Source organism: Melopsittacus undulatus, chromosome 4, assembly GCF_012275295.1.
Source record: "Melopsittacus undulatus isolate bMelUnd1 chromosome 4, bMelUnd1.mat.Z, whole genome shotgun sequence".
NCBI lineage: Eukaryota > Metazoa > Chordata > Aves > Psittaciformes > Psittaculidae > Melopsittacus > Melopsittacus undulatus.
In genome coordinates, this window is record NC_047530.1 from 36497707 (window position 1) to 36516643 (window position 18937).

General features: G+C 39.7%; 1 protein-coding gene across 6 annotated transcripts in view; it reads right to left on the reverse strand.

Annotated features, from left to right (window-relative positions):
* Window positions 1–12799: 12799 nt before the first annotated feature.
* The window catches only part of YLPM1 (YLP motif containing 1), a 39724-nt gene continuing 33586 nt past the window's right edge, over window positions 12800–18937 (reverse strand). For 4 of the 6 annotated variants that reach the window (XR_004080561.2, XM_031048876.2, XM_031048874.2 and 1 more), the window contains 3 exons: window positions 15491–15621; window positions 13569–13747; window positions 12800–13205 (listed from right to left, as the gene is read on the reverse strand). Coding sequence is in view for 5 of the 6 variants with exons in the window: in XM_031048876.2 (XP_030904736.2) it covers window positions 13601–13747; window positions 15491–15621 (278 nt within the window). In the remaining variant the exon portion in view is untranslated. The other 2 variants (XM_031048875.2, XM_031048877.2) reach the window with 2 other exon arrangements.

Sequence of the window (18937 nt, forward strand, 5' to 3'; positions counted from 1 at the left end):
CACAGAGCTGCAGACACAGCACCACTCCAGGGGAAGCTGAAGGGATGCACAACGAGACTGCAGGTTAGCCTCAAGGATAAAGCACCCTGTGTGGGCCCCCAGGACAGACTGGTAGCTCTAGCTCAGAACAAAAGCTTTTTCTTCTTGCATACCATGAAATTTCATATAAGCATGATGCATGGAGCAGGGCATGGAAACTGGGGAGCGGGGCTCTGCCAGCCTCAAAGCTGCAGCTGTTTGATCTGTTCTTCCCTTGACTTCAGCAATAAAAAGCTGTTTTGATGAAACAGCAGCAAAGAGCCCCACAGACAGGGCTGCAGTCCCCCTTCTGGGGTGCCCCAGCTGACCAGCCTGCTCGCAGCAGCTCAGGTGCAACTACTAAAGCTTGGGTGCAGAGATGAGCAGGGTGGAGAATCATGGAATCAACTAGGTTGGGAAAAACATTTAAGATCAAGCCCAGCAATTACCCCAGGACTGCCAAGGCCACCACTAAACCATGTCACTGAGGGCCTTGTCCACATGGTTTCTGAACATTCCCAGGGACAGTGGTGCCACCACTTCCCTGGACAGCCTGTTCCAATGCCTGATCACCCTCTCTGTGAAGAAATTTTTCCTAATATCCAATCTAAACCTCCCCTGGCACAGCTTGAGGCTGCTACCTCTAGTCCTATTGCTTGTTACTTAGGAGAAGAGATCAGCCACCTCCCTTCTCCATCCTCCTTTCAGGTACTTGCAGAGAGCAGTAAGGTCCCCCCTGAGCCTTCTCGTCTCCAGACTGAACAACCCCAGTTCCCTCAGCTCCAGAAGACTTGTGCTCCAGGCCCTTCATCAGCTTTGCTGCTGAGATGTCTCACTAGGGAGCTGTGCCCAGACAGGGTAAGCACAAGTGGGCACCATGACAGGGAGACCATTGTGTAGCCCAGGGGCTTTTGAGGGACTTATTCTAAGCAAGGGTGCACAAAGGAGGCAGATGATAGTCAGCCTCTGCTGGAATGTGAGTACAGACTCGCTTCCGCCATCCAAATCCAGCAGCCTGAGTGGGGATAATCTTATCTTGGAGGGGAGACAGCTCTGGTGGGAGGTGAGAGGCAGGCTGCCAGGGAACAAGCACATGTGCACAGGCAAATATCAAACTAAGTAAATCGATTTTCAAAAGGGGTCTGATCTGGAACATTTGAGAATGGCTGTTCAAGTAATGGCTGTTCAAGTAATGCCAGTGAGAGCTGTGCTGTCAATTTCAAGGACAGGCAGATTCAGGTCAACACTCAACACAGGTGAAGATACGGTCCATATTTATACACTAATTCCTTCTCAGCTAACTGCCCAGGCTGCTGAGCAGCAGGTGAAGGCCCATGTCATTAAGTCCCTTGTCATAAGCAACTCTCTTCTTGGTAACATACAAACATTCCAAGGACCTAAAATTTGAGATATTTTGTATTTTCTCCTTTTGAGATGACTTTCAGCACTGTTACAGTAAGCAGTCACCCCTGCCATCAGCCTCTGCACTACATAGGTCATAAATAGGCTTTCCAAAACTAGTAATTATTTGGTTTTTAGCACTAAGCTTTTGGTTAAAAGCTCTTAGGGTAATTTGTATTTTGTGCATTAGGGTCAAGCACCATTCTTGGCTTTGCTATTCCAATAAAATGGGCACTACAGACATTTTTTTGTGGCTATTTCCCATTACCTACTACGCAACTCTTCATGATACAGCATTAAGTCCAATTGGCATGAGGCACGTGGCAGGTTCCCTGCTGGTGTTTATTGCTCAGGCCTTTATTGTTTTCTCCCCAGTTGTTCTACTGGATTAACAAGGATTGCTCTTGAAAATGCCAGCTTGTACCCAGCAGAATCAATCTTTTTGTCTTACAGCAACCACAGAAAATATGCAGCTAAAATCAAGAGGTGAAGTGAAAAGCTGGGAGTACGGAAAACACAAGATAGAGGAAAAAACCTGAAAGTTCAAGGAAAATATTTTACTGGATTTCCCAAAGCACACATTTTATCCATAACTTTACACAAAGAACAGAAATTGTAAAAAAATACTTTGTATTATTTTAAAAACTCTAAGTGAAATACCTGACAACATGTATGTATATATACATATTGATACATCTCTACCTAAAACCCATCCTCATTTGGTTCTCAGAGAGTGAGCACAGAATATCCATCAGCTTAAGTAATTATTTTCCATTTCTGATTTCCAGGCTGGAGAGTAAGAAACCGTAGAAATAATGTTGACTTTTGAAACCACCATGAATCCATGCTCAAGGGAAAAGTTAGACCAGTCCTACCTATCCCTGCATCTACCGAGTCTCCACAATTGGCTGTGCAACCTGTGGTCAAATAAAAACAATTACAAAGGCTGTTTTCAAATACCACATCTTAGGAAGAACAGCTAGCTACAAAAAGGCAATGCTTAGAAACAGTATTTGTAAAAGCCACCGTGCTCTGGAGCAATCGTTATAAAGCAGAGTATCATCTACCCATGCTTAGAAATGCTCCTGGCTGCAGCTGTGAGCACTGTACCAAGCAGCAGAAAGCTGTATCTTCCCAGCTCTGACAGCTGCCAAGCCAGAGATTTCTGTTTCTTTTGTGGAGGGCCATGCCCATAGGATGGCATTTCCAAGTTAGCACAGAACAGCAGGGGCTTCTTACTTGGCAGTGCACTCTTCAAGTGACCTCTGTGCAGAGCACAAGCCCCTGTGCAGCACCCAGGGCCCCCACTGCTGTCGGAGCTCAGGTACAGCTCTTCGCTATGTTTTATTTCATCATGCTGTGATGTCAAACAGACCATTTATTCTGCAGCTATTTCTCATCCCTGAGCTCCAAAGCATTCTCACTTCTGTTTCTGACCGGACTTTTAACAAGCAATGTTACCCCGAAGACCTGAGCAATCTGTGCAGGAACTGGCAGCACCTGGAACTTGGAAACACCATCTCTTTAACAGCCTAGTCAGTGAAGGTTTCCGTATCCAAGACACAAGATCATGGCTTCCCAAGGCTGTAATGCGCCAAGCAAAGCCAAGGCAGGAAACAAAATCTTTGCAAGCCTTGGGCTTACTCATAAAGATGACTGCATTTAATTTTTTAGAAGTAATTATTTTTGGACCAGTGCTTTTTGAGCAGCTACTGCGGGGAAGACTGCAATGGCACAAAGCATCTGTTTGGTGCCAAACAAATTGCTGCTGTGTGAACTCTTGAGCAGATAACACAAGACTCAAGTCCTTTCTCTCGAGTTGTTGCAAGCTGGTTTCCATACAACTGCACTGCATACAAAAAGATAGCAACTTCTTTCCTTTACTCCCTCAGGTACACCAGTAGCCATCCTTTAGGCCAACAGCCTACAGTCTGCATCAACACACCCATACTGAAGCCCACCATTTCCTCACAGTCTTGATTTACTCAGACCACCAGAACAACATCTGTGACCATTTGCTCCCAGATTTACTGGTTATGCAAAAGCAAGTTTAGCTTTTGACTGCATCATAAACCACAGGCAAACATTTATGTGGGAATACCCTAACTTCAATTCCCAAGATCTGTTTCTTAACAATTAATGTTAAAGCCTCAGTCAGCCAGTGGACTGGCAGTTACCACTCGAAGATCTTACCTCTCAGTACTACTGTATGGCCTGTTATGTCAGCCACAGGCAACCATCAGCCTCCGAGCCATCCAGCTGTTCTTTCTGCAGAAGTTGTTCTCTGGCAATTAGTACAATTGCAGCAGCAATCCTTTGCAGAGCAGCTCCTCTCTTTGCAAACGATGCTGGGAAGCGTGCAGGTGTTCCCCAGGAGCACAGCACTGGCATCGCCCAAAAGCAGCATGTAATGTCCCAGAAGTCCCTTCAGAAAAGTTTCTGGGCCCTTGCGTAGTCCCTGCGGGATGCTCCAGTGATCCAAGGATCTTGCTAGCTCAGCAGTTTGCAAAGCTCAGTTCACCATCTCACAGTGCTTCTCCTGAAAGCCTTCTGGTGCTAGTTTGATTGTCTTTATTCAGTATAATATTGAATGGCCATGTGTTTGCAAACATTCAGTGGCTTTTCCACTGGATTTAAACCATAGAGTTAAGAACCCCAGGCCCCGAACACAACAATGCACACTGGAAGCTAAAGTTGAGAAAGGATTCTCAAACATATAACAAGAGAGCTGGGGGAAAACGAGGGCAGAGAAGCTAGATAAATGCAAGTACTGTAGATATAACTGATATCATGCAGGTGTAAAACAGAAACCCATAAAAGTAATGGAGTAATGATAAGGCATGATGTTACCAAAAAAAATATATATAATCAGGGCCTACATGTGAAAGATCTACATACAGCAGCCCTAAATCCTGGTACAAATAAAGGAGCACTAAGATTAATAGGGATGAAGGTTTTACACAGACTCCTCTCCAATGTCTGTTTTTTTTTTCATAAGCCATTTAAACAGAACTCTAGCACTGGGAAAATCCCCTGCCATAAGAACTCATTTCTGCACTCTTAAGAGTTAGCACACAGCATACATATGACCACAGCACTGCTTTGGACATTGACCATGCCCCAGCGTATGAATCCGTACCATAGGCAGTTAAAAATTACATGTGACTCATCCACCATCCCAAATTAAGCATAGTATCCCCCTAGCCCACCTGCAAAATGGAAGAGGACTGACTCATGAGGGCAAACCACTAGATAAAAATCAAGTTAATTAGTCTATGAGAAGTCATAAGCTGATTTCTGAAAAACATCACTGAAGACATGCATCTTTGTGCCATTCCCTCTTTGGTAACAGGGTTTATCTGCTTCCCATTAACTGTTCAGAGCTTGGCTCAGACGCATTCCAGGTGCAGGATGGAATCCCTGTGTGCATAAGGTTTAAGGGCAATATGTCAGTGATGCTGCTAGAGGTAGGCTGCTGCTTCCAAAAGCAAAACTGCTCTTAAAATAAACCAAATCCTGTGACAATGACATTGCAAAGAAAACTCCCCAGCTGAACAATAAAACCCCAGTTGGTAACAGTGTAAGTCAAAAAATGGTACCTAATTGCTACTGAACATCCTTTTCCCAAGGTCACCAAAAGCAATGTTTTAAATATTGTCCTATTTTCAAAACCTTTGTCTTATCACAGTTAGAAAGTAAAAAAAAATTAAAATAACCTGACAGTGAAAGCTGAATTCCAATTCATAATTTTTCACATGCATTTCTACACTTTTAGAGTTTCCAAAATTTCCTAGAACACTGTGAAGTCTTGATTCTGCTGCCAGTTTATATCCTGTTTGCCAGGGCAGATGCTGACCAGGTGTGTATTTGTAAAATCTTTTACTAACATTAATGAGTTGAAACTCAGTGCAATTTTAGTACCATTCTTCCCAGAGGTTTTCCTTCTCCAAAGCTCGTGTATCAAAGGTAGGGAACAACAAAACCAGTAATACTGAAAAATAAAAGCAACCTACATATTGCAGAAGGTTAATGTCTCTACAACACACAGACTTGATCTGTGCATTCTGCTGTCCTGAACTCTGTACTCACCAGGTCTATATAACTTGACACAAACACAGAGGAAAAGAAATAATCACAGCCAAGACTGTAACCTGAAAAATCACAGTGCAGAAGCTCTGGAGGCCACATACAGGTCTTAAATCCCTGCTGGGCTGGACTAATCCAGCTAGAGAACTCAATGTAAAGGAAACTGATTTCAGCATCGCACATTTAAGATTTATTTAACATATATATGAGCTGCATTACACATTTATTTGTGACCTGTGCTGGAAAATGCAGAAAAAAAGATGCTCATTTAGGCTAATTATCACAAGGAGAGAGAAGAGTACATTATTTGTCTCTCCTGTACACCAAGGCTAACAAGTAGCTTCCACTCTTGATGACAGTTCCCTCATTTTGATGCATGTAGCCAAGGACAAATCAAGCTAAAAGGAAATGCCACAGTATTCCTGAAGAAAGAAAATCAATGTGTGCTACAAGAGAAAAGCTATACATCTTTATCTTAGAAAGGTAAATCTCCTAAACTGGAAGAACCAATATACCAAAGTCTCAACTGATATGAAACTGCTGCAGAAAGAGTATGTTCCAAGGCAATGACACTTGAAATCAATCCTTCTGTGAACAAAAATACCCAGATAAAGAACATACATCAGTAACACTCCTGCAAAAAATGTAGTGACCTCACCACCAACCCTGGATGCTGGCTGTGCACATTTGTAAGTAACGTGTCTTTTTGAAGTCCTGTTTCACTAGGCACGGTAAAAAACTGTCCATGAACAAGAACACAGCTTCCACATTTCCTGGTTACAGAACTTAGCACCAAAAAGGTCAGACACAGAGAAGAAATGTCTGAGTGAAGAGAAATTTTGCAATACTCCTTGAGAAAGACAATGTCTATGAGATTGCTCAGCTGTAACAGACACTGTTGAGGAACTTGTCTCCAAAACTCTGACTGCACCAGATGCTGCTGCATCAGAGTATGTGGTGGAGAACAGCTCTTAAGAATTCTCTGGAGAACCATGGCTTTTCAAATGAAATTCAAGACTACGATTTAGATACAGAATCCGAGACACTCTCAAAGCAGAGTGCAAAGTGACAACATGACACAGTCAGTACTTTGACATTCAGCAAAACATAAAATGTGCCAGTCAGCTTCTACATAGTCCTTTTCTTCAACATAGCAGCACACTGTAAGTCTAGCTTAGGAATAAGAGAAGGATGTAAAACCACAGGATTGAGACCATCTCCTACAAACCAGTACTGGACGCAAGTGACAAAAAAGGAAGAGATGGAGAAAATATTTATCACTGAAGTTCATTATCAGTTCCTCCAACTGACCCAAAGCCAAACAGTCACTTCTGGTTTTACAGAGGTAAATATAGCTTTTTAGTCAGATTTTTATGCTGCTCCAAGTTCATCGTCAAGTAGGTGGTACAGTTGTGCACTGTTAGCATACTACTAGCAATGCAGCATACTCACCATGTTAGTGTCTCTCCCCAACAGATTTGTAGACAAATTGCCTAAAGTGTATTTGAATATTCTTCTCAAGCAACATCTGGAATATATACACTGCAATGGGGCTACAACAGACAGACTTCTAAGTACAAATGAGGAAGTTTATACCCAAATTTATGTTAGGGCTATCTCTTCAGCATTACTGCAGATTCTTCCTGCCTCCTGGGAGAAGAGAAAGGAGTTACCAATCATTATATTCCTAACAAAGGAATATGTAGATTGTAAACACCTTGAAAATGGTATTCACATTCCTCCTTAACTATGAAATAGCTACTGCAAAATGTGCAGTAATCACATCATACGTTGTGCAAACCCGTTCAAACCATTCCCATTAGAGCTTGAAGTACGTTTCTTTGTGAGAGCTCTCAGTAGCATCTCTGATCAAGTTGAAGTTCTGAGATTTCTTAGCCAGAGTGAAGTTAGTGGGTTATTCTATCAGAAGTATCTTTAGTGCTTTGGTTTGAGTATTATGTTTCTTCATTCCAAGAGGAAAAAGCAACAGATTCAATAAGAAACCCTGGAAGGCTTCAGAAGAATTATTTCTTGCTACAATACATTTAAAGACTCTACAATCCAAAAGCAGCTACTATCACTTTAAATCCCATTTTCCATTAGATGTCAGCAGTTGTCAAGCTTTTTAGCAGGATATAAAAAGACCGTTGAATTTTGATGCCCCTCCTTAAGGCAGACGATCATGACTGGTATTTATGCAGCATTGTAGGTTCAATGGGGCACAAAACCTTGACTGTGGGCCATCAGTGATATACTACACAGTAATGCAATGCTAATCCATGGAAAATTTTTCCACAGAAAAGTGGTCACACTTTCTTTCACAAAGCAGAAATTAATGGTTTAAAACTGTACCAGGCAATATGAAACTGCAAAAAAAAAAAAAAAATTACAGTGGAAACGATTTCAAGCTTTTGTTTTTCTCCAGTATAATCCTAAGTGAAATCAAAACTGTAGTGCTATATGGTTGTCATTACCTGAAAAATCTTGATTTCTGTGCCACTCTAATTGAAGAACACAATGAGATCTGCTACTGGACAAGTTAATCTGTCCACACCTTCTTCAAAAAAAAAGAATTTGACAACTTCAGCTCAAAGGAAATGGAAAATCAACACCTCAAAGAACAGCAGTGAATACTCATTGTTTACACAAGAGTTCTGAGCATCCACAGATGAATAAGTTGAAACAGTGTAGGTGTCCGCTGGTAAAGCTGTGTTTTCTGTGATTCAAACAATAATACAGTATTCTCCAAAACCAGAAGCTACATGTTCAAAGGCCAGTACCTGGATCAGCAAGAATGGTCAAAGGGAAGCTTTACTATCTGCATCAGACTTACCAAAACAGACTAAAAAGATAACTTTAAATGTTGCTTAAGATACCTTGGTGTTCACATAGAGTGTTGTGCCAAATTGAAGTTACTGTCTGTATTACCTACCTGTCACAACAAGCATTTAGTTTTTTTTTTACGTTTTAAGGCCATTTACACTCTGAAGGAGGGAAGAACTGCAGCTCTGTTCCCTTTCTGTGCTAATCCTCAGAGAAATAAAATGCACTTTTAAATCACCCTTAACACACATTTTCAGGATGAACTGCTTTCTAAATCTGCTTGCTCAACTGTACTTTTGACTTGCAGACAAAAACGGTTTTTGCAAGGAGCACTGCAATTGTAATTCCTCTCCAAAGACAGCAACATGACAGGAATTGGTGAAATGATAATAACCTTGCAGTCTTCAAGTATTCCTCTGAGACTACTAACTGTTCAAACACAGCAACTTCATATATCAATATACTGGCCACAGCAGACAGTTCAGATGCCATCCAAACAAAAAGCATCAGGGATTTCTTGCATAAAGCTGAACACCCGTTCATATATCTGTATCTTGACTAGTTGAGAAAAGGAACTTTTTCTTTGAACACACATACAAGGGAAGCAGTATGGAGAAATATTTGAATGACTGACATGCCAGAGCATAAGCCCTAGGGAAAGGCCTCCCTCCCAAAGAGATTCCAGGAGTTCCACAAGTCAGAAAAATATCAGGAAAAGAAAAACCCAGCCTGTGTTACTTCCACCCAGGCAGCTTTAAGGTTTCACATATTCAAACCTTAAATCCTACAATTCAAAAGAGACCAGAGTGTCCTGACTAGAAACCTAATACAGAATGGAAAACATAAGCAACTTCAAAACACTCTTGTCTCTTCATTTCCAGTAACTTGCTGTACTCTTTTGGTAACAGTACTTGTGCTTACCTGGTTTACGCAAAACCATGAATAAAAGAGCACATTCTCCTTCCAAACAGTATTAATCGGCTAGAAAGTGAAAAACTACTTGAATGAAGTATGGTCATTACCAATTTTCCAACCTACATGCATGAGGAAGAGTTAAGGCTCCAGGCTGCAGATCCAATACCACGCAAATCTGGAAGTGGTAGAAAAAGCCACTGCAATTACTGGAACACTTCACAGGTAAGAAAAAAAACCCCAGCTTCACTGTGAAGAGAGTAACCTTGAGCAGAAATCAAAAGAGGTAGCCTGCATTCCTTTAGTTGGTTGGAGGATTCTGACTCGCATCTGTAGTAACAGATTAGCAGAAGAGGGAAAAAAAACCCAAACCCCATACCTTTGATTCAAGTTTTATGAGCAAATAAAGATGATTGCCCTAGAGACTCAAAATAGAGAATTGCGCCATTCATACTTTAAACTCTAGGAAATTTCTGTTCTTTCTCTTCTAATTTCTACCATGAGAGGCATAATAAAAAGGAATCATGTATGCATCAGTATTTGGCTTCCTGAGGATTCAGACCATGTGAATGTTCCACAGGCAAAGAAAACTTTCAGTACTGCTTCCCCTTTCGAGCCCACGTACATGGAGTTAACAGTACTCCAAGGGAGTTCGTTCCTGGGTTTCAGTTCAGTCAGCTCACAGTTAGCTAGCTGCATGCTGGCAGAGATATTAGGACCTTCCTAGCAAAAAGCACAATTTGCCTCCAACCCAGATCAACATTTTCTTCAAGTCCTGAGGTATGTCCAGTACCGCGTGGCCTTCCAAAATTTTGTGGCAGCAATATTATTAACAAGAGGCCACGATCTGCTAAGGGAAGTTGTGTTCAAAGGGCATGAAGAGTCATCACAAAAGCTGCGCTAAATAAATGGTCAAAGAATATTTTTTCTTCTGGTAACAAAAAATCTGTCTAGGTGGCAACAAGCTGCTGCACAAGCTGAATTACTTCATTCCTTTGGAAAGGATTCTCAGAGCGTTCCAATGATGTTGAAATCTCAAACTGAGAAAACCTGATTTTGGCTGGTGAGGTCATGTTGTTCTCTCTCATTTAAAACCACAGTGATGACAGTATTCTTCCGCAGAAAGCATACTTTATAGTGTGATTTGTGAACCATGATTCTTCATAATTTTTAAAAATTCAACTGCATTAGATGTGGCCTTTCTTGGGATGGGTTATGATATTAGATTCAGAGTAATCTTACAACTATACTTTTCCAATTCAATCTCTCATAAAGAGTTAGCACAACTGCAGGCATAGTGACAAATCAATCATTATCTGAGAGTGCTGGGATGGCATTATTTACCTGTTTAGCCTTCAATGAAAAGTGTGTATTCTTTCTGTTCAGTGCTGTGAAAAACTCTACTGTCAATATCACGAAGCAGATGAGGAATAAGAACTAAATCAGAATCAAAAATTACTGGATTCTGTAGCAAGGGATTTTCCAGACAAGCAAAACTACTGATCACCAACCTGACTACAAACCAAGCACTGGGTTACCTAGCTATTCTCAGCCTTGTCAGCAGCAAAGATGTTTTTTTCCTTTTTGCTCAATTTCTTCATCCACTGAAGGACTACAGTATGTAGAATCTGTTATAGGCTGTAGTTTTGGCACAAGTTATTTTATTTGAGAGGCACTTCCCATCAGGCAGATGAAGACTGACCTGCTAAACATTCAAACCAACTGAAACAAATAGCAAAGATTACGGTATGATGTTTCTGTGCTACAGAAATGGCAACAAGCTCTGAACTTCAGTGAGCCAGGAAAACAACAGAATGCAAGCCCTTCGGCCTGTTCTGATCAAACAGCCAGCTACAGTATGTTTTTGTAACAGAAATTTTGCCCCAAACTTGAAGATTCATGCATTTTCACTCTCTTCTCATCAGAGTAAAGCATAACTTCATGTGTATTCTCTGTTCATCTGTCTCTAGAGTTCTACATGCACCATAGAACAAGCAGTGTGAACCCCGTGGGTGCTGTTTGCAAAAATAATTTTCAAAATTGTTAAAACCAGTAAACAATAGGTTCAGTTCTGTCACACACTTTCTATTTATATGCTCCAGAAAGCATTATTATTCAGCCTGGAAAGGAAAATGTTAGAAAAAGATCCGGTTCTGTTGTATATCAAAAATACACATAAAAACATTACTGGTTCTCAGAAGTCAAGAAACAGCATCAACTCGTAACAACAGCATGCCACAAGAACTTCAGTTTTGTTACAGACAGCTGAGGATAGACTGAAACCTATTTTACACGTACCTGAGAGAGTAACTTCTCCAAAGGGAAGCTTGCCTGATTTCCAAAGCAATACACAATACTGATTTTTTTGTTAACTGTAAGTGTCCTTTTGTCAACAATTCTCAGTCAGAATTCATTTAAATGTTTAAAAAAGAAAGCATATATGCTACATAATACTATGTGTACATTGAAAATGCATATTTATTACCTTCCATTTTTAAAACGCTGTATTCAGGGAGCTTGATTTCTTGTATTTAACACACCCAGGGCATAACACAAGATCAGCTACACCCCTCGTTTACTGAAAAGCCTTCAATCATGCATCAGACAAGGCTGAGAAACATCCAATAAATCAAAACATCAGAACGGCAAACAAAACCACAGCTCTCCTCTAACAGCATGAACTACCACCACGCCAGAACGAGTTGATTTACCAGCCTAAATACAAAGCACAATGTAATCACTCAGCAGAGCAACAAGGAATAACAGAGAAGGAAATTCAGGACTTCATTTTCTTCCCTCATAAAGATCACAAGAAAAAATTCAAATGTGTTTGAATTTAAACACCTTGCCTGGTTACAACATTGTTTACATAGAGCATTTGCTTCAAAACCTGAGAGGACAAAAACTTTTCATCAGCAAACCTGATGCTGTGCAGAAGTGATATACCAGCATCTATGAAGAATCTGTACCATTTTTAATCATGTGGACTGTTATTCATTTATCTTTTTTAGCTAAACACATTTATTAAAGGAATAGAAGGGTATAAGTTCTGATCTTTGTTGCTTCTTTTAATGATGTTTCTCTATGAGACAGCAGACTAATGAATGGAATGAAATACCCTTATAGGGATCAGTGTTGACTAAAAGACACAGTAAGATCAAAACTAGACTGCCCTCCAGAGAACTCAGTAGTACCTGTTTTTAAGTTGAGCATTAAAGAAATGTTTCTCATACATTACTACCTTAAGTATTTCAGAGCCATCCAATATAATTTATAGTCATGTAGTAATGGAAATTTTATGTAATTGAGAAACTAGGTTCCAAAAAATAATGTTCATTCCGGCTCTCCAAGAAGCTCCTAAAGGCCAGCAAAACCTGAGCCTTAATGGAGTTGTGTATGAGAAGAAAGAGCAGGTGACAAACCTAGAAGACCATACACATTCCAGAATATGAGCAGAGCACTTCTTTCAGGTGAGGACGATTCTGAGCACTGTCAACATGTGAACACAGACCACATGTAAAATGTCAAACAAAAACCATGCTATATGGTCCACCAAGAACACGAAGTTTATAGTGAAATTTATTGTTCTGCTTCCTAATACAATAAGCTACAAGGTACATACAGTATAAAATGAGAACAGCCACAAAGCAAAGGTGATAAACATTCTGTGATGGTACAGTGAAGGTAATGTCTGTCTAACCCTTCCATTTCATTCCACAAACAGCAGCTAAAACTACTGGCCCTCCCCCTCCCTCCCCTCCAAAAATATTAAAAAGTAAACTGTCTCTCTCACTTAGGAGCAGTGGGATGCGCTGGTTTTTTTTTGAGGGCACTGGTTATCTGTCAATATCTCAAGAAAAACTGATGAAACTAAAGTAACGAAGACAAACTGTGAAAGTGGGAGTGACATGACCCATGCAAGATGCTCATGACACCTTGGTTCACCTCTCCTCAGAGCAAATGGCCTGTAAAGAAAACAAAATTTTGTTACACCAAGTGAAACAGCAATTAATGTGGTCAGTGTTAAGATACAGCAAGCCAAATCTGAACTAGACAGGACAGGACTTGACTTAGGCACACAGCTAAACTACTCTTCTAATGAAAACATAATCCTGCTGCTATCAAGGTTTGAAGATTGATAGCTGAAAATCCTTTTATGTTTAGGTAATGTACAAAAGGGTGCAGATTGACACAGCCACAGCTGACATCTATAATCAATAATCTTGTCTGGGAGAACTCTAACAATGACATGAACTACAACCTCAGCTCTTAAAAAAACCCCTAAAACCCATCAAGGCTATGAACAAGCAGGAAGACTGAATACTTACCTTAAAGACACAAAATTCATTTAACCACTTTTTCATATATACTTGGTGCGGTTGAGGGCTCTCTCAGCAAGATGACCACTTTCATCTGTTATCTTTTCCCAATCTGTTTGTCCAACAACAAAACCAATGGCCCTTTTCCTGTCTGCATCTTTTTTTTCTTCTAGATCTGCCCACCGCACCTATGGAGAACAGACTATCAGTAGGACAACCTCTTAAGAAACCCTGAGACAAGACTAGGTTTTCCACTGCAGATAAGAGTACAAGAATTCTAATTTGTACTCATTTTCCTTCAAATAGGTAAGTATTGATTTGTTTTCCAATGGGTAAAGGTGGGAACTATACCAGTAACATTATTGTTAATTGAGTATCCCAGGTGTTCCGTGGGGCTGATTAGTCTTTTCGATTTCAATGCTATAATTCTGAGAGCTGAAGTGTAATGATTACAATTATTTCTTTGTTCAAAGCAATACTTTCTGCAGGAAGAATGATTGAAGATTCATTTAGCATCTTCATCTTCTGTACAACCTGTCTTTCAGTTGCACAATAGAAACATCTAGAAGACAACTATAAAGCTATGGAAGAACAGTGTTAAAGAGCAACTCGGCAACGAATGAGGGACAGCTTTCTTTATCTCCTGTGATAGATACATTTCTTCACACTAAACTTCTTTCTTTACACTAAACTCCTTCATTCATATGTTATTTCTCATTTTTTACAGCTGCAGCCATCTCCTCTGTGGCTCTTCATGATAATGCAGATCACTTGCATGCATTCTGTTCAAACATATATGGCCACTCCTTCACCCACAAAGCCATACACCAACGGGAGAGAGTGCAACAAGGAGAAGGAGTGAGAAAGGTACTTATGGTGAAGGGCTAAGGTGCAGACACTCAACTGTAACACACTGTTGCAGGACAAGACAAAACAGTAAGTGAAGGAGGTCTTCATTGACATCCTGTTTAGTCCCATGCCAATTTGTTACTTGCTACTTGTTACATCCTTACCACCTTTCTGCACTCTCCTATTCCACAGCCTACCTGGATTTCTCCAGGCATTCCTGCTGATAAGCAATGTCTTTCCTTCACCATTACTTTCTCTGCCTTAGCACCTCTGTTTTTCCCAGGGCCACTGTTCAGTACTACCTATATTTTCTATTTGACATTACAGGACAATAAAAAAGCCCAAACATGGGCAGTGAACTCAAATTACTTCTAGGGGCAAATGCTGCTCTGTCTTTTGGAGAAAAAAAGAAACAACAAAAAGGAGAAGTACCACCTCTTCCTATTATGTCTCCTTCATCTTCCTCTATGTTTTTTTTCCCTTTTTTTTCCACAATGATATTTGAAGATGTACTATTTTGTGTTCAGAACACAAGTACATATAAAGTGGTTGAAGCCAATTTCTAACACGCCGTCTCTCAAGCTTTATGAAGGACGTAACATCTACAAGACTTAATTACTTTAAAACCTACACAGCTGATACCTTCTTCAGTTGTACTGTGCCTACTTATTACAAAACCTAACTAAAACACAAAAAAAGCTTAATAAAAGCCATCATTTTGCCTTAGAATCTGCACTGTATATTACACTTTCATCACAGAACATACAGCATATGAAAAGGACTCTATAGGTTGCTCTGAATCAAAGTGTGTCATCGTTCCCAGCAAGAAATGGTATGTGATTCCATTCCCTCTCCATCTCAAATTATTTACAACTCCTCACTTCCGTGTAACTAGTCTGTTTACTTCTGGAAGACCCTACTCTCAAGAATATTCTCTGACAGAATCTAAGGCAACGGCAAAATGAAAAGTGACTCAGTGAAACTGCCATACTGATAGACCTGAATGACTTGATAAAAACCCTTTTTCACAAAGACTGTTAAGTGATCATATACAGAGAGTAAGTAATTTGAAATTTTATTACCCTTTTCTTTCCAGGTTCAGAAGCACGTGTGTCATAGTCATCTGGAAGCTGTAGATAATCTTCCATTCTGCTGGCAATTGCTTCCCAATCACGTTTCCTTTTAGTGCCAGTCCGCAAACCATCCAGCTTGTCTGAGAACAAACACAGAGCCTCAGAGTTAAAGGAGAATTTTTTCTATTATTCACACAAACAAGACGAAAGTGGAACACTTTTCACATGAATGAGCAGCAGAACTTGTATATCCAGCTTGTCTTGACAGGTGGAATGATGAGAGTTGAAATAAACTAGAGAAGACTCAGCACCATTTTCAAGTTTTATTGATATTTCACATTAAATGTGTGGCAATAACACTCAGTCTCATTATTTGTATGAGGGAGAAAAGCTTGCTTCTGGATGTTCACACTGTATGGAGTCTGTCCTTACAGGTACAATATAGCCACCGATAGCTAGGAACCATATATCCACCTTTCTGTATTTGAACACAATACTAAAGCTGTAGCGATTTTCCCAAATTTGGGGTTTAATACTGTGTCAAACATGGCATACATGCAGTATCAGGGAACAAGTGATGATCACATAATTTAATCCCATAACAAGTTTTCGAGATACTGGCTTTGCTAAACAAAAAGCTCCTTGGAAACCTTGATTCTCCCCCCCTCCCCTCTACAACAAAAAACACGCTCAGAAGAAAATAATCCAGGACTGGAAAAAATAAGCTTAGAATCTTTTGTTTCATGGTGTAAATGTCAGTCATGAATATCTGAGCAGTACATTTGTCCAACAGTCATTATTTTCTTCCTTTTCTCATTGAACCGATAAGGCATGAGGAGAAACAATTCCATTCCTAGGTTCTAAAATTTTGTTCCTCTTTGGACACTTATTTTCAGTGAAAAAACAACACCTTCTTGAAATTATGCGGCAAACTGCTTTTGGAAAGGAGATGAAGTATTCACTGTAAGATTACAAACAACAAAGCATGAAAATGAAAAACGGCTTTACAAGTCAAAGAAAATCCTAGGATTTCTGTCGATGTACCATTTTATAAGTCAACAATTCAAGTATATGTAGAAAGAATACTAAGCTTGGCAGTTACGTTCTGTAAACCATTACCACTGATGACAATAACATTGCTCCAGAAGTCACAGATGTAATAATATTACCCCATAAAAGGTCTCAGGAATAAAGCAAAGCAGTGTATTTTCTGGACAGAAGAGGATGCTCAAAGGTATGTATCTAAAGAAGCTCAATTCAGAGACGAGTTTTTCTATTTAATATGTGAGAAAAGAGAGTAACAACAGAGATAATGCGAGGCAATGACGATGTAGACATGCTAGCATAATTTAAATACCATAAACTAATGAAGCAATTTCTCCCTCACACAACTCTAAAATTTTAAAATTCTGCCTTTGCCCCGTTTTCTTGTAACAGATACAGATATTTTCCTAAGAAGACATTTTAATCCCCCTCTGCCTTTTAAAGACCCCCAACATTTCAGAAAACTGTGCAGAATATTTGTATCTGTGATATATCTCATTACACGATTCACTTAAAGGCTCTTTTGCTCTAAGCAAATCTGCCAAATTTGAAGCTCAATCTCCCCAGAAAGACAGCACTCCTAGAAGATAAACTGATCTTACAATATTCCTCTGCGACTCCAGCTTGTAACATGCATGCGCTATTCCTCAGTATTACTCTCAGATCAGTCAGCATAGATCACTTGGAGCATAAGGGTTTCCAGAAAAAGTAACATTGAAAAGATGAGCAACAAATGCACTGAGGAGCATTTAGGAACACAAAGACCTGAAACTTCAGGAGCTCCCTATTGGCAAGTATCGGTACAACAAGGCAACATGCTATGATGTGTTACCATCATCAAGATATGTGCAACTCTCAAACGTCAATTCAGGAGTTCAGGAGGCATTCAGAGTATGATGTTCCCCCTCTGCCCCTTTTTGTCACTGCTACACAAAACTTATTTTAAAATGTCATCTACTTCCATGTTTAAAGATTGCCTTTCCAGAGGGATCTGCTTCCACCCATATTATTGTGGTTCAAGGTTTGTATGCCTTGCAGTAGACACACTACAGAAACATCAAAAGCCTACTACAAAGCATTATTTCAGAATATTCTTTTCTGAAAATGAGACAAGGTGTCATTTTGTAACAATGGTGCTCGTGAATATTTATGGCAGATAATTATTTAGTGTTTAAACCATCAAACATCATTTTACCATTTCAATTTTAAAACCAATGAAGCAGCAGCAGTTCTGAAAATCCGCAAAACATAAGAACTCACCTTTGGAGTTTTAATAAGAAAGAATGTAACTGACTTAATGAGTTCCTTCAAAAACTAAATCAGCTAAATTTTTTTCTCTTCTTATGCAAAAGTCACCAAGTTTTATGTGAAACATTATTTGCATTCTAGAGCAAACTTTACTGGTATCAGAACTTGATCTATGACACAGCTCATTTCTCCTATCCTGATAGTTTGTAGAACTTGCCAGTAAGCTGCACCTTGAAACAGAATACTGTGCTAAACACATGGAATATAGTAAAATTTTTAAAATGTGAGTCCATTTCTGTAAATTTAAATACAAGAACTGAGGTGCACTATGTCCTGAGACAGAGCAGTGATTTACAGACCAGGTTTAGAATAAAAACATAGCTGTGCAACCACAACACATAAGGAAATGATATACCACACACACACTCGGAGGAATGCATCACTCCTGCCAAAGAAAATCTGAACTAAAGCAAGAGCTCTGGGGTGTACAGTATGGTGACTACCGTAAGTCAGCATTGCAGCTGAAGAACTGAAAATTTGTAGACCTTTTCTGAGGCTTATTACAATCAGTAAGATCTTATTGTGCTTTCCTGTAACAACATCTACACAGAAAGAAAACAAAAAGGCAAAACAAGACTTAAGTGTTGTTTTTGGATTCTGCACTTATATCATCTCTACAAACGTGTGCACTCTGGAACTAATGCAAGAGACCTAATGGCCAGGCCAGTTCCCAAGAAATAACTCAACTCTGGAATAACAAATGCATACCACAGTTTACATGCCTTTCAGGAAATAATTTTAATTGGTCATCTACAACAAAACCTTATTGTGAATTAAATATAATAATTCCTACTCAGAGTACAAGTGCTTATAATGCATACCTTGAGCTAAAAGTTGCCTGCCCTTGCAGAGCAATTTTTTGAAGAAACAGCATTTGTTACATAGGAACACACCTGGCTCTTTTAAAAATGCATCTTCTGCCAGAATTTACTTTTAATATATAGTCCTATATATTTATAAAAATTAATCTAGAGGGTAGTTATAAAAGCAAAATTGTGAAGACAGGTTTAATAAAAAGACCTCAGTGCCTGTATATGTGTCTTGGCAGCATGCTAACATCCAGCTGGTTAATGGAGTTTGATTGTTAAAGGACCATTGCAACAG